Raw genomic sequence first — 24,657 nt, forward strand, 5'->3', positions numbered from 1 at the left:
TGGACCCAGGACTGACCCCTGGGGGACACCGCTAGCTACAGGCCTCCAACTAGACTCTGTGCCACTGAGCACAACTCTCTGAGCTCTGCCATTCAGCCAGTTCTCAATCCACCTCACTGTCCACTCATCTAACCCACACTTCCTGAGCTTGTCTATGTGTGGACAATAATGAATTAAGAAAGCTGTTGGTCAGCCAAGTACTTATATTTAGCAGCTGAAATAAAACATTAGGAAAGAAGAGGTCTTATGACAACAAATGGGCTAGTCTGCTAATATGATGGTGTGAAAGAAGTCAGACTTGTCTTTTCCCTTTATAAAAACAGGGCAGAAACCTGTTGTATTCCCCCTCAGCAGCAAGTCTGCTAAATCCTGTTGTGTTTATAAAACCTTGGAACTTGTCAGCAGGAGAAAGATGTACTGTGCCACAAGTAAGTTGAGGTTCCCCAGGTATGTTCAAGAAAACTTTCTTCCTCTAAGAGTTTTCCAGGCAAACCCACCGTTAAAAGGAGCTATATAATGACTTCGGACTCCTGACTTTTACATTTAAATCCACTGCCTAGGAGAGAATGGTGAAGAGTTGATGAAACTCTTAATTGAGATCCTTTGTACATGTAAACATGTACCTGCTGAATTAAATTAGTTCTTCAGAGAAATAGCACTGCTATTAGAGCTGAATGGAAACTATAGCAAAATAATGCCATGAATATTCATTTGAATTTTTAAATAAATTTACTTGGACTCTGTTTTTTCCCTTCTGCGTGTTTGCTTCCTGCTCCTAACTAATGAATGTTTATTCTCTAGTGGATCAGCAGATTTAGAATGATTTTAAGAAAATATTCAGGAAAAGCAAACTTCTGAATCCGTCAGTATTGGTAAATGAAAAGTGATAATGTTCACTCAAAGACAGAACAGGGCTTGGTTCTTGGCTATGCTGCTTTACTCCAGCAGACAATCTGGATCCATGCCTATTTTAAACAACTTTAATATCAAATGTGCACAACACTTATGGATAAGTGACTGTAAAATTATTACTAGAAAATCATGACCTTATTGCATATCATTTATGAACAGAAAAAGGCAGCAAATTAATGGAGTTACTCGTTTGTATTTATTCTCCCAGTTTTACTATCTGACGTACTCTCTTTTTGTTGAGAATAGAGAATTTCCATTTGTTATTTGTGACTGTTAGTGACAGTGAGGTATCAGTTTGCCACAACAGGTGAAGTAGAATCGGTGCATTAAACAGACAGAAAATCTCCTGCATGCTTATTCACTTCCAGAGATTGCCCCTCTCCCCACCAGTACTTATAAAATGCTTGACTTAGTCAGGTAATAGAGATGGCCCAGAGTCTTAATAGTTTTGGAACTGGCTCCAAACTTTCTGAAAGATCAGAGAGATTTGGATCCAAGGTTTTGTTTTGGCCCATGCAGATGAAATTACAGAGCTGGGTTAAGAAACAGAATTGAAACATCTCAGAGTTGAATGATTTGATCACAGTTTTAGTACAGGCTTATGTCTAGCAGGTAAATTCTCTCCTAATTAGAATTAGAAAAATTACCAATGGTTGTAGCTTTGCTATTTATTGCCTTTTAATAGTGTTTTTTTTCCCCCCAAATCAAAGGAGTTTGAGGTATTGTTTTTCTGTTAAAGGCAAAAGACTGGCTATCCTCCAAGTGTCAGTCTTCATGGGGTAATTTATCAGCAGGCTGCCAGCTTTAGTGTGGCAGCAGATGATTACAAAAGAGCACTAGGGAATCAGAGTAAAGCAAACATAAAGCTTGTGCAAATTTCTGTTCCCATCCCTAACTAGTTTGTAAATGAAGTAAAATATCACATCAATTTATGTTTCAGCAACAAAAATATATGGTAAGACAGAAAATCAGAAAATGCTTTTTTTTTTTTTTGAGGTGTGTTATACTGCAGTATTTGTAAACTGACATTTGCAAAACGTAAAGGTGATTAAAAGATACAAAGAAACTATCTCAAAGAAAAAATAAGTGAGTCAAGGCAATTGGTAGAAGAGCCCAAATTCAAACCTGGTTCTATTCTTTTGAAGTTTCCATCCTTTTTCAGTCCTTGCATTAGAATATCTTGACACTATTGAGGCAATCCTTAAGATTCAAGTAAAGATTTTTTTAAACCTTTTTCCCATCAACCCTAAGCGATGGGGAAAAAATGAATCATTTTATTTCATTTTTCTGAAGTTATAAAGGAGCTGAGTTGTTTGATCTTTATCTGAGAGGGTGCCTTGTGTTTTGTACTGTCTTTCTTGTTTATGAAGGAGAAGTTTGTGGGATCCTGCTTACACTCTAGGGGAATGTCCTGCTGTTGGCTTCTTGAAGGCAAGCCTTTGCCTCCTCTCCCTGCCACAGCCCTTGGGGCCAGCAAAGAGACAGAGGTGGTCAGGTGCGATAGTGAGGTGGAAAGAAACAGGAGGTCAATAGAAAGATTTTTGGATTGTGGCACAATGGCGGAAATAGTGGTGAATGCTATCTGGTTCCCAGACATATTTTTCCCCTGGTGTGACTATGTTTTGCATCTGCTTTCTCTGTGAATCACAGTTCTTTCTTAGAGCAACACCTATGCAGCTCCAGCTAAATGCTATCCCCATGTGCTGCATCTTCAATTCTGTAACAGTGGGGAAAACAATACTAATTGAATCCCCAGTTGGTATTCATTCTTTTATTTTGCTGCAGAAAAATGTGCACCATCAAAGGTGGAGGAGTGGTAACCCACTTCAGAAAGTTGGAGAGATTTCTCATTACCCTGCCTGAGGCATTTCAGGCATTTTATTTTTTAACTGCCATAAACTGACAAATATAGAAGATGGATCACAATGTAATATACACCTACTGGGAAAATGAAGCAAGAAATGAAATGATCCATATCAAACGTGGAAAGGCAGGTGGCAAGACAGAACTACCTATATAGGCTAAATGTCTGCATGCGTAAGTTGAAAAGCGCCGTAATTAGAGACTGCAACAACCAAACAAAAAACTGTTTATGATCAACAGTCCAGTATATCTTTAATTGCAATTAGATGTTTTAATTTAACTAAAGGTTAAGTAGCACTATTCCGAGTTTTTAATAAGAAACAATTAAAATGCATCACCCTTGTTAATGTCCTGGTGGATCTATGAAATCTAGAGGACCAAAACCTACTTGGGAGTGTCCTCTGTATAAAAACAGTAATTTCTACTGTGTACAACTCTTCATGCACAGGGAAAAAAACAAGTTATAGATTAATTAAGTGTTGAAACTATTACATCTCTTTTTATGGAGCAGAGGTTGTAATAGCACCTCATGCAGATTATTTATTCCAGATGTTACCAACGCACAGTGCTATAAAATCAAGAACAGACTGGTAAATTATGTGCTGCTTTAGAAAGTGTAGTTTAAATGATCTGACCTTCAACTTTATCAATTGCTTTTTATCTGATTCAAGTTTAAGGAATTTGGTTGCATAATTCAAACAAAGATGTGTAAGTCTGAACTGAATACCAATTAACTACAGTGATTTTGTATTAATTAAGGCTCTAAAGCCTTCACTTTAACTGTTATATGTGGAAGATTTTGGACAGATAGAATAGTGTGTGAAAATTACTCGGGCAAACTTATTTGCTGTGTATTTAGAACAATCACGGAAATTTTAAAGAAAAAGTTTCTGAATGACTTAAACGAGAATAATTTGCAATTCTGGACTGGTTTAAAAACTCAGTATTTTTATTCTGTAAAGAAATTGAGCAAAAATTCTCAAACATTGGAATGACTTAGGAAATTAAGTCACTTTTTTAAAAACAAGACTTTCAAAGTCCCATTTGAAATGTTTCTATTTCTTGGTCTGTGTTGCATCTGGGCAAACAAATTTCAAAACATTAGCAGGTATTAAGAGTGTAGTCACACTTTTTTGTGTGGCAAGATCCATTTCAATATTCCTTGTACACCTGCCCTTCTGTTCTCATGTTGCAGTTTTACCATGTCCTGATGTGTGAATTAAAGCACTGAAATGTGTTTTTAAAAAAAATCCTCCAGCTGGAAAAGGGAAAGAACAGGAGTCACCAAACAAGTTGAGTACTACAGACAGATTTCAGTTTTAGAGCCCAGTGTCTGCATTAGCAGTTAAAAACAGTTTGTGTGGTGACAGACAACTGCAATGATCTTCAGAGGAGAACAGCTCCTACAAGGGTTGTTCAACAAATTGCTTGTCTACATCAAGATAATTAAGGCAAAATGTTGAGGTTTGGCCATGGAATTTTCTCCACTCTTTTTAGAAATATGTTAGAACCCAATTCCAGTGTGATGCTTTCTATTTATGAAGTATCATTTAATTTGCAGGAATTCCCAGATTCTTTGAAAGAGCAGACCCATCTGAAAGAATGGCATGTGAACAATACGTTGATACAAACCATTCCAGCCTACATTGCGTTGTTTCAGAATCTGAGAGTACTGGAGCTGTCAAAAAATCAAATCACCAATCTCCCAGTGGAAATCGGTATGTTGTTTCAAACTATTTAGCTATTTATACTCTTGCTTTTTAACTCTAATGCAGGACAGCAAGTGTGCATGGCTATTCTTATTCATTCACTGATAATTGTCTTAGTTGTTTCCAGTCAGTAGTTTGTCAGTTTTTATAGCTTTGTAGTTATATTGGTTGAATTGCAAACAATATCATGGGTTAAATATAGCTCAGATGTGGGAAAACTGACATACTCTGGTTGTCTTACTATCAAACAGTCACTGTTGACATTCAAGTGGATGGGGACTCCTGCCTGATAATGGGAGGTGTTTTGTATTCCTTACAGATTAGGAACAATATGAACCTCAGACGAGATGCACTGAAGCATAAGATGCTAGTAATAGGGAAGTCCACAAAATATAATTTTGGAAAAAAAAACCTTTTCAGTTTTATAACAAGTTCAGTAGTGATCACTGTGTAAAGTGCTATTTCCAACTTGACAACAGGGTTTTTAGAGAAACAATGTAATTCTTACCTCTTACCTACTTTGGCCTTTGCTATTTTATCTGTATAATAGTAATTTTCATGTGTTTGGCTTTTTTGAAGCTTTCTGATCTTATAAAACAAAAAGTCCTTTTAAAAGACTAATGGTTTAAGAGGGAGTTGCTGCTCTTACAGGGAGGGATGTTGCTGTAAACAGTGAGCTGAAGAAATTGTGTGCTGCAAGGGATTATTGGCCCCCTCTAGTCAGGTCCATGAACTGAGGTGTACTAGCTGCCTATCAACTCAGCCTTTGGTTTTTAATTCAATAATCCTAAGTTTGCTCTATGCCTAGATTTCCTTATGTACCCAATGAGTTAATTTCTTTCAAGTGAAGAATACAGACTAAAACCATCTGCACAATTACCATAATTTTACTTAAGAGAAACAGGAAGAGAGAGTCTCCTGAAACACAGAAATCACCACTAGACTTTTCTACTGATAGACTAATGCTAATACTTTGTGATTTATTTACTAATATTTTATTTTACACAGAAAATTTCCCTCTGACATCCAGATATATCTTATAGTTTCAACCTGGCAGCTGAATACACCAGCAAATCATAAGCAAGACACAAGCAGGAGATAATAGGCATAAAATAAACACTAACTGTTATGTCAGCACTTCAACTGTGGAAGTCAGATGGGTCAGTGAGTTTAATGGAGTCTCATGCCTTCCATCACATGGAGGGGGAGAAGATGTAGATCCCTTCCAGAGGCTCTTCTAGGCCATTAAACTTGTTTAAGGGGTCACTGCTTAACTGTTGAGGCAGGTAGAGACTAAGGAAGGTTTTTTTCTTTCCTCTTGTAATACTGGGCACTAGTAATGAAAATGATTCCAAAGAAAAAGTGACTATGAATGGTAATGCAGTTTGTTTCCAGAATAAAGTCACAAAGCCAGATCAGACTAGCATAACCTATTCCCCATAGAGGATAATTTAGAGGCTGTTTCAGACCTTTCTTGGGAAAAAAGGAAGAAAGTTTCAGATGCGTCTAGTAGAAAACACTATTTCAATTGTCTTTTAAATGACATGAATTCTGCTCATTGGGAGCTTTCCTGCTACTCCCATTCCTCTGTCTTCCATCCAATCTGTGCTCATCCCTCTAGTGCCTACCCAAGATGTAGCTCTTCTCCTTTCAGTCTTTTTGTTGCTGCTTTTTTATTTAAGTGTTTGACTGGAAGCATCAGTGAATATTAGAAAGCAGTTTGCTGTGGGACTGCCCCAGACCCAATATTATAGTACTCACCACCATCCTGTTAAAGCTGATCTCTAGTTCACAAAAAGCTTTCAAGGTTGATAAGATGAGAGTGAGCATGATTGTACTAAACACTGGTCTGGAGAAACCTGGGTTTGAATCTTTCCTTTTGAGACACTGTGTAAATTTACATGAAGCTATCACTGGATGAAACATGTTTATTTAGTGGTAGCAGAAATTTATACAATAGTTCTACATCTTAGCAGCAATACTAGTCTGTCCAGACAAGATCCAGTAGCTTAAGAAAAAAGCTACTCCTGGACTCAAAACTGTAGCCAGCTATTTAGTGCTTTTTTGCTAAAGCTGCCTAATGATTTTCAGCCTTAGTGAATGTCCTGTGTTGATAGACCATCTATTAGTAATGCAGCACAGCTGCCTTTGTTATGGCAGAGATTATAGAGATATTTTTTTTCTCAACTCAAATAATGCTTTCTCAGTTGACATGTAAGGCTGTATGCTTCCAGATAGCCATGGTTTATTGCATGTACTATATATGTACACACATATAGATGCTAGCATGTATTGGAATTGTTCATTATCTTAATAAGATCTTATTATGAAAAATGTTGATGTCTTGAAATTTTTTGGATGCTGCTTCAAATTATGAAAAGCCCCAGACTTCAGTCATCTAGCTGCTAAATTATCACAGAAAAAATTAGTCCATGTGGGTTCAGTTTGGGAGCTTTATCTAAGCACGGAGTGAGGATTGGGTGTTAAATCAGAAGGTAAGGTCTCCAGAAAGGTTAAGTGCTTAGGTATTTATCATTTTGTGTTCTGTTTACAAAACAGCAGCAAGTAGATAAATATCACAGCTAAAACATACTTGAGAGTAATGACAGATGGTTGAAGTTGGCAGTGACATGCATGCTGTGGAGTCTTTAATCTTCAGACAGAACTGAAGCCAAATTTAGACCAAAAAATCATCTAGCAGAAGCTAAACTGGTGAGCCCTGTTAAGGCTACTTTTGATTTTAACAAGTTGGGTTTAAAGGTGGGAAAGAAGAGAGGAGATCATAAGAATATTTTCAGTGGATAAGAAGTATTGTTGCAGTCCCAGTTCCTACAGGTCTCTGTACTAAAAAGTCCACAGGAACTGAAGTTTGTGTTTCACCTGATCTAGACGAAAAAGTTCTGCTCTGAATCAGAGAGAAGAAGGACGTGAACCTTGTTCTCAGATATTTCAGAATACGCTCTTGGCGATATTCACATATGCACTTGAAAAGATCATGTTTGGATCAGCAAATAGCTCAGAATATTTTTGACTTGATTCTTTTTGTGCAATAGCATATGTTTTCAGGGAAAGTGAGTAAACAACAGTGAAAACTTGACAGAATGCAAAATGGAGCTGTTGTCTGGCTAGAAGTAGTCAAGTCTGTTTTTCCCAGGAAAACCAGAAAAGGTCATGAATGGGGTATACCTGGTGAGTTTTCCTGGGCAACAGCTTCTTCATGATCTGCAGTTCGGGCTTGTATACTGTGCTGAAGGCATGGCTGCAGCACACTGGCTGGGCATCAGGTAACGATGTTGGTTACACAAGCAACTCGTATCATTAAAGACATCCAAATGAATATATTCCCATATTCACAGGAGGCAGTAGTCCAAGTCTTTGTATGATTGCTCAGCTTTTGCTAAGAAGGGATAGTGAGATTGTAGGAGGATGTCTTTTTTTCCCACACATTATTCACGAGACATCTCAAAGAGCTGTTAATAAATCTTTGTACTTCATTATGTTCTTTCATGTTTCCAATGTGCCAAATATTTAGGAAGAAAAAATAGCTGTGCTTTTCAGAGATGTCTTTAAAAGAAATCATAAGGATTTTTTCTCCTCCCTACCTCACACTGTAAAATTTCATTTGTGCATAGCATTAATACAATTACCCAGAACTCAGAGGGGAAAAACTATAAGTAATACAGTTTAAAATGATTTCTAGATACCTAAAATAGCTTTTTCTATTAATAAAATTCCCAGTGTGCCAATATATGAATTTCCAAGAGGAAAATATGGATTCTCAGTTTAAATGCAGTTTAGTTTTGAGGAGTTAGAGGATATCATGTCTTTCCCCTGCCAGTTACTCAATATTGAATATTATCTGTCCAGCAACTGAGTCTTGTATACAACTGAGAATTTTTCTTTATATTCTCCATTTGAAGGGAAAGTATTAAACACCTTTCTTGCAAGTTGACTGTTTTTAAGAGGGTGCCAGTTGCTTTTAAGCTGGCTGCTCAAATGATGGCCTGCTAATAGTGGAACAGCTGGTGAGATGATCAGAATTTAACCTATGGTTAGTATACCACAAAATACCAAGCTGTATTTTATATTGGACCACCTAGACAGAAAATAATCTTTTTTGTTCCCCCACTTAAGCTCTCAAAATGGGGAATATTGCACTAAAATGTAACACAAACATACTGCCTTAACGAATTTCAGCACCATCGGATCTTGCAAAGGCCACATAGTGCCACTGGGTAAACTGGAGCTCAAATTGGAACTCTACCATGGAAACTACTCATTATACAAATTATTTTTGCCAAAAGATTCTTATCTATTGAGTTTGTCGTATAATTTTGTGCAACTACACTATACATAAAAATATGCTGGACCTGTGCTCTGCCTTGCCCTTGGGAGTCGCACGGTTGTTTGGGCATCCCTGGGGAGAGCATAGCCCATGTACCAGCTTATCCGCTCACATAAAAAAAGGAAATCACATGTAGATGCTTTTATATAGGATTTCTGATCTATCAGAATATCTTCAGTTCAGTCCTTTCACTAGACCCTTGCCCTATTTTTTTACCAGGTGTTATCTTCCTCTGCTATCCATCACAAACTTCTTCATGTTTTTCTGCCCTATTCCACTATGAAAAGACTTTCTTTTTCTTATATGATACTAACACTCTTCTAACCACAGGCCTAGATCCCAAACTTTATCCTTTCTTTTTTTTGCTTGTAATAGTAGTTCGCAATTTCCATCAGCATGTTTACTTTTTTTTTTAATTGAACACGTGAATGTTAGTTCAAGAATGAAATTTTACTAGCCCAGGGACAATCTATTGCAGTACTAAAATTTTTATAAGCCCTAGTGGCAAAAAAGATTTTGCATATTTGTTATGAAAAAAGTTTGATGTGAAAGGAGTTCAGGGAGTAAAAATCCCTCCTTTTTGTTGAGTGCTTTGATCAGAAGTTTTAAAAAAAAAAAAGATGTTTAAACATCCACCTGTCACCTGTAAGCTTGGACATTAATATCCTCCTTTAGATAAATCAAAGGCAGTGTCACTAATGCAGCAGAAAAGATTGGGAAAAGGAGGCTATTTGTTTTGGCCCATAGGAAGCTGCTGTGCTGGGTAATTTGGCTTGATTGGGTCAGATCAATGCAAAAATTTGCTTTATGTTCTAGTTCAGTTTATACAAGCTGACCTACATTTGCACTGAATGGGATACTTGGTTGATAAAGGCTCTCTGTAACCGCACCTATATCTTGTCTCTCAGATACCTTGTTGGGAGTGCTAATGCTGGCTTATCTAAATGGGGAAGTTGCATTGCCTGTCAGCAATTATAGTGTTTAATTACCAGTTTAATTTTTTTAAATAATGAATTAAAAGATCAAACTGGGAATAAATGGTATCATAGGCAACAACTATGGCATTGCATCTCCCATGTAAAAATAAAATATTCTTAAATTTTAAGCAAACTTGACACCCACAAATCCATGGGCCCTGATGGGATGCACCCACGAGTGCTGAGGGAGCTGGCGGACATTATTGCTAAGCCACTCTCCATCATCTTTGAAAGGTCATGGAGAACAGGAGAGGTGCCTGAAGACTGGAAGAAAGCCAGTGTCACCCCAGTCTTCAAAAAGGGCAAGAAGGAGGACCCAGGGAACTACAGGCCACTCAGCCTCACCTCCATCCCTGGAAAGGTGATGGAGCAGCTCATCCTGGAAGCCATCTCCACGCATGTGGAGGAAAAGAAGGTGATCAGGAGTAGTCAGCATGGCTTCACCAAGGGGAAATCATGCCTAACCAATCTGATAGCCTTCTATGATGGAATGACTGGCTGGGTAGATGAGGGGAGAGCAGTGGATGTTGTCTACCTAGACTTCAGCAAGGCTTTTGACACTGTCTCCCATAGCATCCTCATAGACAAGCTCAGGAAGTGTGGTTTAGATGAGTGGACAGTGAGGTGGATTGAGAACTGGCTGAATGGCAGAGCTCAGAGAGTTGTGCTCAGTGGCACAGAGTCTAGTTGGAGGCCTGTAGCTAGCGGTGTCCCCCAGGGGTCAGTCCTGGGTCCAGTCTTGTTCAACTTCTTCATCAATGACCTGGATGAAGGGACAGAGTGCACCCTCAGCAAGTTTGCTGACGATACAAAACTGGGAGGAGTGGCCAATACGCCAGAGGGCTGTGCTGCCATTCAAAGAGACTTGGACAGGCTGGAGAGGTGGGCGGAGAGGAACCTCATGAAATTCAACAAAGGGAAGTGCAGGGTCCTGCACCTGGGGAGGAATAACCCCATGCAGCAGTACAGGTTGGGGGTTGACCTGCTGGAAAGCAGCTCTGCTGAGAAGGACCTGGGAGTGCTGGTGGACACCAAGTTAAGTATGAGGCAGCAATGTGCCCTTGTGGCCAAGAAGGCCAATGGTATCCTGGGCTGCATCAGAAAGAGTGTTGCCAGCAGGTCGAGGGAGGTGATTCTCCCCCTCTACTCAGCCCTGGTGAGGCCACATCTAGAGTACTGCGTCCAGTTCTGGGCTCCCCAGTACAAGAGGGATGTGGCACTACTGGAGCAAGTCCAGCGAAGGGCCACAAAGATGATTAGGGGACTGGAGCATCTCTCTTATGAGGAAAGGCTGAGAGAGCTGGGCCTGTTTAGCTTGGAGAAGAGAAGGCTGAGAGGAGATCTTATCAACGTGTACAAGTATCTGAAGGGAGGGTGTCGAGAGGATGGGGCCAGACTCTTTGCAGTGGTGCCGAGCGACAGGACGCGAGGCAATGGGCACAAACTGAAACACAGACACTTCCATCTTAACATGAGGAAAAACTTTTTCACTGTGAGGGTGACAGAGCACTGGAACAGGTTGCCCCGAGAGGTGGTGGAGTCTCCTTCTCTGGAGATATTCAAAATGCGCCTGGATGCAATCCTGTGCAATGTGCTCTAGGTGACCCTGCTTGAGCAGGGGGGTTGGACTAGATGATCTCCAGAGGTCCCTTCCAACCTCAGTGATTCTGTGATTCTGTGATTCTGTGAAATGTGAAACTGCCAGGAAAGCTACAGATTTCATTACTGCTTTAACTGCCTCTGTTTGGAAAACACAGGGAGATGTTAGCTATTCAATTCCCTAATTTACATTTTTTATAGAACTGAAAATTCAGTGTCATAATGGCATAGTTAACCACAGTGTTGTAGCAGTAGCAATTTTATTATTTTTAATTGTGAAGTAAGTTGTGCTTGAACGTTACTCGAGCGTTCTGGTGGCAGGCACCGAGGTCCAACCCTCCTCTACGGTTGGGGGGGGGACTGTGAAGGGGTTGTCACCTCCTGGGGCTGCATCACTGGCAGTGTCACCTGTGAATCAGGCCCGGGGTGGCTGGGCATCCTACCTGGGAGACCCAAGAGCCTTGAAGGGATAAATAAGTCCTGAAGTATGCATTTTGGGCAAGTGAAAGTTATGCAGGCAAACTTACCTCTTTCTCCCCTAGCTATTACTGTGATAAACTCTGAATGTGGCTCGAATGACTGATAACGCTGAGGGGGGTTTGGAGGTTATTTAGGGACTTGCTGCTACTCTGTTCTGCACTCCTCCTGCCAGGATATCTGGATTTGAGTATCTCGAAACAGAGGATTGTCACAGATGTTGTCTTCTAGTCATACATTTGTCCTCTTTCTATAACAAGGATGGTCTGCCAACCCTGTTGGATAGATCCAGGAGAAAAGGAGAGTGCTCCTTTTATTTGAGAAAGAGGAGAAGATCTCAGTTTTTGTAATCTGGATCACAATTCAGGTAACTCATATAACCTATGTAACCCAATCCCAACCCCATGTAATTTATTGCTTGCAAGAATTTCAAATACAGTTCTTTAGAGGAAGGAGTAACTAAGCATCTGGAAGTGAATGAAAACTAAGTTGAAATTAAAAATATATAAAGAAAAAGTAGGTAGTCTGACTTATTTGGTTTCTGTCTTTCTTTGAGAAGATAATTGAGTTACAAGCCACGGATCTTATCTATCTGGCATCCAGTAAAACATTTGATACAGTGGATTGTGGAAAATTAATGTTTGAACCTAAGAAAATGGGCTTTGATACAACAACTGTAAAAATGAGTGAGGGACTGGCCCCTCAGTTAGGAGGAAGGTTACTTGTGGAGCTGCTCAAGGATCAGTCTTGATTTTATTTCTTAATTTTGAGCTGTGCTAATGAAATTTTCTGTTAACACAATTTGGGAGGTATTGCCACTGCATAAGCAGGCTGAAATGTGAAGAGCTAAATGGACACAAGAACTACAATAAAAGTAGGGGGATTAAATTCATGATTACAGAGTTTAAGGTCATGTACTCAGGGGCTAAAAATTCCTGCCACAAGCTATGTGTTCATTAAACAGAAACAAGAACGGAAATTTCCAAGCTGACAATCACAGACTGACCCATCAGTCTGATACCCACACACAGAGGGCAAGTGCAAGGTAATCTAAATGCAAGATATTTTCAGTTGAAGAAAAGTACTAATGCTATTGTCCAGAGCAACAATAAGAACATGTCTGGAGTACTGCATATAGTTGTGGTTATTCAGATTCAAGAAAGGTTTATTCAGAAGGGCACAGATGCAAAAGCCTATTAGGAGAGTTCAGGGAAGGGAATTTTTATTTTATGACAAGAGAGTGGAAGAACTTGGCTTGTTTAGGCTAGTAAAACAAAGGCTGGTATGTCTGCTGCCTATGAAAACATCAGGGAAGTAAACACCAGGGAAGGAAAAGAGCTATTTAAAGATAAAGTTGGCAAAAGAATGCATGGTTATAAAATTTCTATGAATAAACTTAAACTGGCAGTTAGAATACAATTTTGAACCATGGAATGGATGAGACTCTTAACATATTTTTCAGTAAGAGCAGTGCATGTCAAAAAGCAAACTACTTCTAAGATGGAACATAGTAAATTAATGAATGGGATCATATGAAGTGGTAGTGTATAGGTTTGAGCTGGTTTTGTGATGAGTTGACAAGTTGATATTTAGCATATGGTGTAATACCTTCATGTGGTGTAATACCTTCATTTGTCTACATCATGGCACATTGGATAGGCTAACATTGTATTACTTTTATGTGCTTGAAAACCTGGAAATAAGATAAGAAGGTTCTCACATTTACACCGTTGAGCTGCTTCTATTACTCTCTTGCATCAGCCCAAATGACCCTTGTGGGATAGTACTCTGCCGCCAAAGCAAATGTCTTTTGTAGTATTAGGGATAATTTTGCTTCTGCTAGTTTAACTGAAACAGCACTTTACAGCAAAGAGGACAAAAAAGGTCAGCTTCTTAAAAGGACAGAGCCAAATTTTGAAATGCCATCTCATTTTGTACTTCTAGGCAGAGCTATATAAATGGGGAAAAAGGAGGCTAGCTTAGCTAAGTGGAAGCCTCTGTATATTTTGTTTGCTGCAACCTGCAGAGATTAATCCAACAGAGTTTTCCCCATGCTTGGTTTATCTGCCACCTGGGAGAAAGATTTGGGTGGTCCAGCTGCTGTTCAGAGAAATGCTGTGTCAAAGGGGATCCCTGAAGTCTGTGCAAAATGCAGGCCCATGAGATTTGGGAGCTGATAGTACTGGCCATCAAATTACGTATTGCCTCTGCAAACAGCAATTTCTCAGAGAAAAATTGCAGGGCTTTCATTTCTCTACATTTCTTTTCTGCTCTTTCCTGTTGAAGTGCTCTCTGGCCTTCACTAATTTCAATATGTTGCAAAAGGTGAGCAGCTCTAAACAACTGCTTTGGAGTGAGTTTAACTAGATTGCTATTAGTACCTTAAGGATAAGCTTACTGTTATGACATTGTTTTGAGCACTTGCAATGTACGGTAGAGAGGTTCTCTACAGTGCTGTTCAAATCCCATGAAACAACAGATTTTTCTCTTAAAATTGGATCATAAATAGAAGACAATGATATAATATAAAATTGTGCATCTGTAATATGAGTTAAGTGCTAATTTAAATGATAGGGTGCTTTTATAGACAAATGCTAACACTTATTATATGTCTTTACTCAGTTTGCCAATATGTAGCCTGCCTTGAGAACTTGTTGACAAAGATGCTGTTCCCTCCCATATTTCTAACTGCGGAATTGGATTTAAGTTTCTTGCTACTGCTTTCCCCTGTGATGCTGTATTTGATCACTGGTGAGAGGGGAAGATCATCTATATAATACAGCAGGACAGCTGTCCACAGAACAATCTCTCGTATTTGTTATGACTGTGTTTAAGGATCCCTTTGCTAACATTTCAGCTATTCAGTACATTTAAATGCCATACTTCCTCCTTCTTTGAATATGTCACAGTATAATTTGCATTTTTGCAGTATAATGTATTTTGCATTTTAATGATGTTTCTAAACCTGCTTTTACTGAAATTATGTAATGCTATAAATAGAAGAAGCTGGAAGTGCAATGTGACTAAACATATCCTAAATTATCAGCGGGCCCCTAAAATTAAGCTGACAAAGATGATGGATTGCAGTAAAGTAAATAATGAAACAAACGCACACATCCCTTATCTTTTATAATCAGATACGACTATTAAAATCACTGGGATTTAAATCAAAAAAGTATGCGAAGCTGGATGCAGCAGATGCAGTTCTTGATGTCTGTCAGTAAGTTTGGTAGGTGCAATTGTGTGCCATGAACATACTCTGCAGCGATCCCCAGGATGCTCCTCCGTCAGAGGATGAACAAGTCCTTCCTGAAGTGGCTGAATCAAAAGCCAGCTTCTCCCGTTTCTCCTGAGGTAAATAGGAACCTCATCACCAGTAAAATCAAGGTCTTTGCAAGTCTTTGCTGCCTCCTCTCAAAGCTTTGCTGGACCCATTGCTGATTAAGGGAATGCTGCATGTGGAGTGCAGCACAGCAGTTTTGCCCCCAGTAATGAGTGCCTGTTGCAGGGGGTATTTATTCATGACTTATTCATCATCCTGTTGAGGAGACTTTTTGTTGCTAAACTGAGTGTACTTTTTGCTTTGCTTTAGCCCTTTGTGGTTTTGTTGCACTGATTTTAATTATCTTTTTCCAACAGGCTGCTTAAAAAACCTCAAAGTGCTCAATGTGAGTTTTAATAATTTGAAGTCAGTCCCTCCAGAACTGGGTGATTGTGAGAATCTGGAAAAACTGGATTTGTCTGGAAATATGGAAATAACAGAGCTCCCATTTGAAGTAAGATAACTGTCTCTTGTATATATTTTATTTGGATTATAAGGTATCTTATCATGGGTTTAAAATATTCTCACAACAGATTAAATCACTCCCCTGGCAGTTTTTAGCAATAATGTTTTAGTAGTACTGTCACTGAAAATACCTTAACCGCAGTTAAACAGGACCAAATTTCGCTGTTTTGGTTTTGAAGAGACTAAATTCTGCTCATATTTATTCTGACAGATGAAGGAGGTCATGATCCCAAAAGCGATTTTGCCCAGTGGTGGTAAGGGGAAGGCTGCAAATAGCTACTTTCAGTGAAAGCAAAGTGGATCTTGACAGTCAGATTCACATACTAGCTTTAATTTGTCCCCAATATCTGTTTTTCTTTAAAAAGAGTATAGGGAGGTCTGTGAACAACACTGCATATTGCTATGAACATAAATATCTGACAGGACTGTAGGTCTGTATTACCTGTGAAGCATGGTATGAACATATCATAAAGACCCGTCAAAGGACTCCCAGGCATGACATTGTTGGTGGATGCATAATTGGCTGCTCTGTGTGGTGGCAGCTCCAAGACTTGCTGTTCACAGAAATTAAAATAGTCTGCTAGAACCTAACCACAGTTTCAGATGCCATCAGTATTTTTCCCAGGTCCTTAAACTGCTGATTACTGGAAGATAAATGTGTAGAGATTCAGGGAAAAGTGTCAGGCTCTTCTTGGCTTATTTCTACTTTTTTTCCCTGCCTCTAAACATCTGTTACTGGTGATTTCCAGGCAGTGCTGGAGTGGGTTATGCTTGTGTGAGATCTCGTTTGGCCATGCTTGTGTTCTGCTCTGAGGAAATGCAAACTAATTGTAAATCTTTACAGGGATGAATCCCAAGAGGCCAGTATTTCTCTCAGAGAGCTCAAAGAGTTTGTTCTCCTCTAGTAGTCTCATATTATTGGTTTGAAAGCCAATAAAACTGTGTGTAGGCTACTGGGTAATGGCTCAGTTACATGCTATAGGAAAAACTTTGAGCTGTGCATATGGCTATGTATCTTGTAGAAAAACTGGAAGCAACGTCATGTCAGAGTGGTCTACAAAATCAAAAAGACATATATTGTCATTGCCTATTGTGTTTCCTCGCTTCTCTGGAGGGTAACACTTAATTTATATTTGCTGTGACCCATGAGGCAGGCTACACAAACTCTTCTGATTTGGTTTATAAAATTAGTTTCCCAGAATCAATGTTTCAAGGGCATCTTTGGAAACTGCACATACAATTAAGCAAACACCTTTTGTCAAATGATTTAAAAGGCTACAGGGTGTTTGGCCTTTGGTGTAGTCAATATAGCTGATGTTTTTCAGAGCAATTGTGTCAGTATCCTTGCTAATATAATAGGTATCTGATGCTCAATCCTCAGATGAGCAAAAGGTGGTAGTCACTGAGCAGTAACTACTTCATGAATTAAAAAGTATAGAATTAATCTAAATTGTCTGAGGCTATGAAAAAGGGAAATTGGAGAGATATTGTGAAGTGTTTGTGACTTCACATTAGACAGATTAGATGCAATTATCTAATACATTTATTCCTAAAATCTATTAATGCGGTGAAATATTCATTGCTTGTCATTCTCCCCTGCAGTATGAGTATTGGGAATTGGAGAGTGTGAATGTGCAAGTACATGGAAGTTTTGTTCTGGTAGGTGAATGGGATCCCTTTACAATATTAGGGAAGAAGAAAATGTGGTAACTGATGCATGAAATAAATTGGAGAACTTCTAAAACTGTTTCCTGCTTATCATCTTTTAGGAAGTTCAATTTTTATTTGACTTTCAAATCCTTACAAGTTCCTTCTGGAAAGGGTAAAGAAATGCTTTACAGAAACAACAGTATTCTCTTGTGTAAAACTTACTTTTAAGAAATAAAAGCAAACTCCAAGCCAGCAGAAATGATCAAAGTGTAATTTTACCTTGGTTTTGTACATAAAATAATGGCTACAGAGACACTGATAACATACACGATAATGGATTCAAGAAGATTGATAACAGGCCTGTAATTCAGTCAAGAGTTTCTGACAGCACCATAAAGGTTTATGAGATGATCAGAAGGGAGCCTGAATTACATCATCAGTAATCAGTCTCCCTGCTCCATTTCTGTTTCCTTGTTGACAGGTGCAGAAAATAGAGAAGTCTGGAAGCTTTTAGTTTATTTGTTTTGTTTTGGTTTGTTTTTTTTGCTTTTCTTGGGAAGGGATTATGAATTTTTAAATGGACTTGAAATACAGTATAGATGACTTAATTTAGGGGGTGAAATCTCAGGGGGATGGATCACATAGCGCATGACTGTAATTGCTACCCAAGAGGGACAGAGGGAGAATGTAGGTGCACTATACAAAACCATATGGTGGCATCAAATACCCATTTTGAATTAAATTTCCTAATTTGGGGAGATAGCTGTCATATCTGTACACAAATTTCTGCTGGTGTATCAGTTATTTCCGTGTCTGAATTTGTCAGTCAGCTAAGAAATTCACAGATTGTTATGAATTCTGTTAAGTCTGTTAACTTGTTAATAAGTTTTGTAATTTGGAACAGTTCAAGAAAGGAATCAGTTTCTTCAGCTTGTACTAATTTTCAGGTAACTTAAACATATAATGGTTATACTTTTTGTCTTTTTAATCTACTGATTTCATTTTTCAAAACAGAGCAGCTTTGTTTTAAGTTGAAGCATGCTATGGTCTAGCACGTATGCTAGCACAGTAGGGATCCTCTGGATCTTCACTCTCTGTTAATAGGTTCAATAACTGGTAGCAATATGTCCACTTTTCTCAGTGTGCAAAAGCTGGTTTACTTCAAGCAGGGCATTACGCTTGGGCTGGTACTACTTGTTTCACAGAGTGTCTAACTAGCCTATGATGAGCATGTGTGCCCAGTAGCTGGACTTTTGTGGGTATTTCTGTCTGGCTCGCTCTGTAGCCATACCTTGAGCGCTGAGTCTTGTGCTGCGGTGTCAGGAGGCCAGTGCACTGTTCATTTGCCTTTTTATTCCTTGCAAAATACTCTTTCCCTATGTCCAAAGGCCACCCCTGCACTCTGTACCTCTTCTCACTTAATCTTTAAATGATGTGATCCAACACTCCATTACAAAAATTTGAGGTTGTATGCTCTCCTTTTTCATTTTTGCAAGACTTAGGATTTCATAGTATACTACACCATGCCTAAGGAACAGCAGGTTGATTCAGTGTCTGTTTTTCAATTTATTTTTACTCTCTTCCACTATTGCAATCTCCATTATTTTTAGATTTTAAAGTTCCATTTATCTTCAAGGTTAGATTGCTTGCAAAGTAAGTCTTCTGGCAGCAACGGTTTGTGGATCTGCAGCTGAATTCAAGTCTGTCTTGGCCTCATTTGTAAGTTAAAAGTGTCTGTCTCTAGCCATGGGTGAAAATACGAATTGAAATCAAATGTAAATGTTAGGCATGGCAACCTACATGGCCTTCCATTAATGCAGCCAGTTTGTAACACATGCATCTGGACCACAGTAACTAGGCTCAGTAGAGGAAGCTGAGCTGTGGGGTTTAGGGCACAGTCTTCCCTGAGATGGCACATATAACTTATAAGGCTCCTCTGTAGAGCTGAATTTGTCCCTGTAGCTAAGCAGATTAGGAGAGGCATGCCCTGTATGGTATCTAGTCCCTCTCCTAGCACAACAGTATTTTACTGGCTGTAATGCTCTGTGGCTGCAGAGACGGGGGAGGGATGGATGCATTTGTTGTAGTTCCTGTGTGTTTTTAGGTGAATTTAAGAATTGGGAAGATGCTGGTATTTTTGCTATTTTATACAGCTCCTATTGCTGTTTTGGTACATGTTATGCAACTAATTACTTTTTCTAGAAATAGAGATGGTATTATCGAGTAGGTATGCCTTCGGCTATAGGTGTGTAGAAAAACTGCTTTGACCTTAATCTGAGATATGCTTCCTTAAGAATTTATTGCTTTCTACAGTTACTTACTGCATCACCTGATTAATATTTCCAGTGCATAGCAGAATATCTCTTTTGTGTTGATATTTCAAAGAGACAAATTTGCTGTGTTGAAGGGCCAGTTCTTTTTCCATACTGTAAACTTCTGTTAGTAATGCTACATCAGCCAAGAGTATTGATAGATGTGACCCAAAAGACATTTAATGAGAAGAGAGGGAAGATGAGGAAATTCTCATTTCCTCCATTTGTTCCATTTGGTGTGCCACATGCCCACAGTCATAGGGCTGAGAAGTCACTTTACACCACCAGCACCAAACCAGAAATGTTTAAGGATAGAAGTTCTGATGTTCAAAATCAAATTAAAAACAGGGATATTGCAAAATTATTCTGTGCTGAATAATGTTCAGTACCAGTATGTGTTTTCCATTTCTTTTGCGAGGTCTGGGCAGTGTAAAGTGAAGATATGAGACAGAGACTGCCATAGCACATGAATACTTTGTCAAAGAAAGAGCATGTTTATATATATGCTTGTGTTTCCATGTCAATCATATATAAACTGACCTTTGAAGTTCAGAGAAATGGCAAGGTTAAGCTTTCTGGCTGTTTGGCAAACCCTGTTTTCAACAGATCAAATAAAATCCTGTTTTGTAATTCTGATGCATAGGAGGTTTCAGCTAAGTCTTGATATCAGCAAGTAGAGAACTGGGGAGCTTTCAAAACATTCAGAGAGTAACTGGAGACATAACTGGTGCAATTTCTCTGTTTTGTTTATGGCTACCTGAAGAATACAATATTAATTAGCTGTGTTTTGCATTTTTCAATAACGTTAGTATATCTGACCCTGAAAGACACTGCTGCGATTAGTGCTTCGTTAAGGACTAATGTTACTTTCCTAATGTTTTCAAACACAGCAGTATCCAAAATGTGCATAAAGAACTTTTAGATATTCGTACAATTTCAAAAGATATTTTAAACCAGAGATTTTGGGTCTCCTTTGGTCTGTTTCTTTTGCTGTGACCAGTCCTATTCAGCAAAGGGAGGTGTTTATGCTACTTAGCAGGAAGGGTGGAGACAGGGTGTCCTAGCAGCATGTAATTCTTCCTACCCCTCAACCTTACAGCCTTTTTTTTTTTTTTTTTGTCCTTACTATTTTTGTTGTGTGTGTAACAATTATAAAATCAAAACTCGAATCAGCTGGAAGAACAGGACAGTAATTTCCCAGAAGTTTGACCATCCAGCCAGGCATGGGGGGAGCTCATCATCACCCTTAGCTCCTTCCTTCCTTATTTTGTGGGATTATATAGGACCTGTAAAGTCCCCGTGTTTGCAACATCTTTAAAAAATTTCAAAGGAATTATATGCTAGATATGTTAAAACTGAATTTGATTTGTGCAATTTGACTTTTTTGAGTAAATTCAGGATCACAAAGCTGTGAGGAGTGGTGTAATAGAGCTTGACTTGCTACTGTGAAGCCAGCAGCACCAAGCCAACCTCTGGCAAAATTCTTGTTCTTTTGAAATCACTGGCAAAAGTCCTGTTTTTGCAGCTGCTTAGCTCGGATGTGTTTCTGTTGGAGGGAATTTCATCTTGCCTTTCTTTGCTTGGTGCTTGTTTTCCCTTCGAATTTGCTTAATGCTCCAGACAAGTTGCTTTCTGTCACAGTTGGCCAAAGTACTGTCAATCCCTGCTAAGGAACAGCTGCTTTATGGAACTGGTATAAAATGTAACATCAAACATTAGCAGGAGGGGTGTGAAAAATGAAAGAGCAGGTGCAAAAGTGTCAGATGTCAGAGGAGATTCAGGGAGGCTTTAGTGCTGTGGGAGCTCTCATAAATGTTTTAATAGACAAGGGGGTAAAGAAGGACACAGCAATATGTTGGGAAATGGGATTATGTGGTTAGACATAGGAAAGCATGTCAGTTGGTACTGTTTTGACACCGTGCCTCGAAAGTCTCCTAATTAATACAACAGCACTTCAAAAACACTCCACTGTCAGAGCAAGTCAGCAGCTAATAATAACTGCCCATTTAATTAAAGAAGTGATCCGTATCTACCTGCATGCCCTGGTGCCACTTACCTTTACCTTTCACTTGAGTTCAATGAAAATAATACCACCTTTCGCAGGCTGAAATTTTATATATCAGGGAATGACAGAGAAGTGTTTTTACAGCCTTACCAATGAGCAACATAATGCAAACACTGCAACATGACTATCTTGTTCCAAAAAATGAATCTAATTGTAAAAAGGTTTTACAATAGGTAAATCTATCTAGCATTGTTCCAGCTCTGCTTTCTCTGAAAACAGTTCAAAATCTCCCTGAGTTCAATAGCAACAGAGCCTTTCAAAATCCCAGTATATATGTTCTCTGTCCATCAGCAGAGATAACATGAGGCAGGTTTTACATAACCACTGAGCAGATGTAATGGGAGAGGTAGTACATAGTATTCTGCCATTTGCATATCTTAACTTAAAAGAAACATCAGGATATCTTTGATGTTCATGTGCATAGATTCATGGGAGCCTGAAAGAGGGGTGTAGGAGGAGGGAGAGAAGCAAGTTATTGCATGAAGTGCAGCTAGTGAGAAGAATTAAGTTAGCGCAATTGGCTCCTGAGCCTATTTGAAGTTAATGTATTTAATTTATTACTGAATGCATCCCTATCAGTTGTTAACTAATTATAGGTAGTTACCTGATTGATCAACTTTTTACAGTTGTAAACAACACTTGATAGGGTTGACTGTGACTTTTTATTCATCACCACTGATCAGAGGAAAAGACTTAAAGACTCTGGTCAGCCATATCAGTACAAAGAAGATGCCACCCTATTTTTTGTCCCCTGTAGACGTGAATCTGCTTTACTAGTGCGGGGCAAAAAAATGCAGAAATGCACCCTGCATGAAGTGGAAGTGATGCTGGAGATGCATGGGAATTCAGTTCAGGATGTGGTACCGTGGTTCCTGTTTTGTTGGTCAAAGAGATTCTGTTCAGCTCACACACCTGGGCCCCATCATGCTTCTGAGTATTAATGCAAAGCACAATGTATTTCAGGTTATGAAATTAATGGCTGGAAAACTTGGAACAAATATTAAATAAGCTCTCTCCTCACCTGCTGTTTAGACTATCCATGCAATTCACTGTTGTGGCTTGTCATAGCTGGTTATTGCTGCTGGAAATCAGAAAGAGTGGGTAATTTTGTGAATGATAAAAACTTAAATAACAAAGGCGATGGTAAAGTTAAAGCAGCTTCATGCTGTAAGTATAGCTTTGCAGGGATAAGACTTTTTTTTCTCTTCATCTTTTACTTTGCAAAATTGATCCTGGTAAATTCTGTTCTTCCGGTCTGTCTATTTTTAGTTAGCCCGGTTTTTGGTTGCTTCCTCCTTACCTACCTTATTCGAGCCACTTCTGCCAACAGTCCTCTGAACTGCTCTGAGCTGATACTGCTTATCCAGATTTCTTGAACCTGAAACTTGAGACTCAGTGCAGCAGACTGGGTGAGTGGTGTGGATGCTGATTAAGTCCAGCCAGTGCTCACCAGCATACGGGGGGCTATGTGATGAGCAGGCATGACTGTATGTATGACTATGACTCCCAGTGCTGATCCTTTTAGGAGGTGTACACGGACTATCAAGCTGTCTTGAAGCTGCTATTTTTTTTTGTCATAAAATGCAGGTTTGGTCAATGAAAAGTCACATCTGACCTGTGGGATCACAGTGGTAGAGAGACTGTGATGAATTAGAGGATGTGTATTTCAGGGTCAGATGTGGGCATCACCATGACATGAACTGTTCTCCATTTCTGCTTTTGTCGAGTTTTTTATTTCTCGTTGAATACTCCTTACAGGGCAGGGAGATAGTTAAGAGGAGGTCAGGTTACCCAAAACAGCTTTTAATGTAGTTGAAAGATTTTTTTATTCTCAGAAGCTGTCTTCAGCCCTTCAGACTACTAGGTGATACAAAATGCTTTTTGAAATGCAGGCTAGAGGCAATGAAAAGGTCGGCTTGATTCAAGGGCCTAATGTGACACTTAGGAGCTGTAGGATGCTGGATTACAATTTTTTTTAAAAAGGAAGAAATGAGAAGGTTGTGGAAGTACAGGTCATCTTAATCCCCACTAATCTTGTTACTTTAATCAAAGAAAGTCTTGATAGGTGCTGAGAGTTTTCACAATACCTGTCTGGAGGAGTGATCTGAGTACCTCAGGACTATAAATTGGGAAATCTGTGTCATATTTTCTCTGCCTTATTGTTTGAACTTGGCAAGTGACTTCATGTCACCATGTTTGTTTCTTTTCTTCCATTTGCCTGTCAGGGCTAGTGAAGGTGTTAATTCTGTAAAGCAGGGGTCTCTCAATAGGTGTTTTTACTACATAGCACCACAAAGCTTTATTTCTAGATCCTCCTGGTATGATGATGCTAATATTAGGATACAGTGGTACACTGCAGATCAACTTTCCAAAAGAGTTCAACTTCTAGCAGTTTCCACCTGAAATGTCCAAACAAGCAAGCTGAATATCGAGAGCATTCGGTGTTCTTCCACCAAGAACATCAGTGAGTGCTTGTGCCATCTTCTGAGGTTGAAAAATTTTGAACCAGACTTGTTTGAACTGTGACTCTAGAAATAGATGTTTTTGTTACCTCTGAAAATGTCAAATTCCTTTCTAAATTCTGCAAAATTCTTAGACTTGGAAATATGCTGTCATTGCAAATTTTATAGCTTGTATAGGAGAACTTGTACACTTTATAAGGAAGTGCCTTGCTTTTGGCTGTCTTGCTCTTGTATTGCAAAAGTAGAAAGAACCATGTATTTACCATTTCTGGCTAAACTGTTCTAATCTTTCATAATTTTGATTTAGGTCTTTCAGAACTATTGCAGAACAAAAGAATCAATAAGAATAATACAAGTCTTTCCATTCTATTAATGATCATTGCTGATCTCTGAATCCCATCTATTATGGTTGTATTTTTCTTTGAGACAGAATGACTAAAAGTGCATATGGTGTTCTGGATGTAGGTGTACAATTGATTTATGTAGTGGCAAGTAGTTT

At 38.9% G+C, this 24,657-nt stretch overlaps 1 protein-coding gene across 1 annotated transcript in view; it reads left to right on the forward strand.

Annotated features, from left to right (window-relative positions):
• Positions 1 to 24,657, forward strand: part of LRRC2 (leucine rich repeat containing 2) — a 52,190-nt gene that overhangs the window by 14,543 nt on the left and 12,990 nt on the right. Inside the window, exons 3-4 of the mRNA XM_013953166.1 lie at positions 4,337 to 4,493; positions 15,522 to 15,658. Coding sequence (XP_013808620.1) covers positions 4,337 to 4,493; positions 15,522 to 15,658 — 294 coding nt within the window. The remainder of the gene's footprint in view (positions 1 to 4,336; positions 4,494 to 15,521; positions 15,659 to 24,657) is intronic.

The sequence above is a fragment of the Apteryx mantelli genome, chromosome Z (assembly GCF_036417845.1).
Source record: "Apteryx mantelli isolate bAptMan1 chromosome Z, bAptMan1.hap1, whole genome shotgun sequence".
Lineage (NCBI taxonomy): Eukaryota > Metazoa > Chordata > Aves > Apterygiformes > Apterygidae > Apteryx > Apteryx mantelli.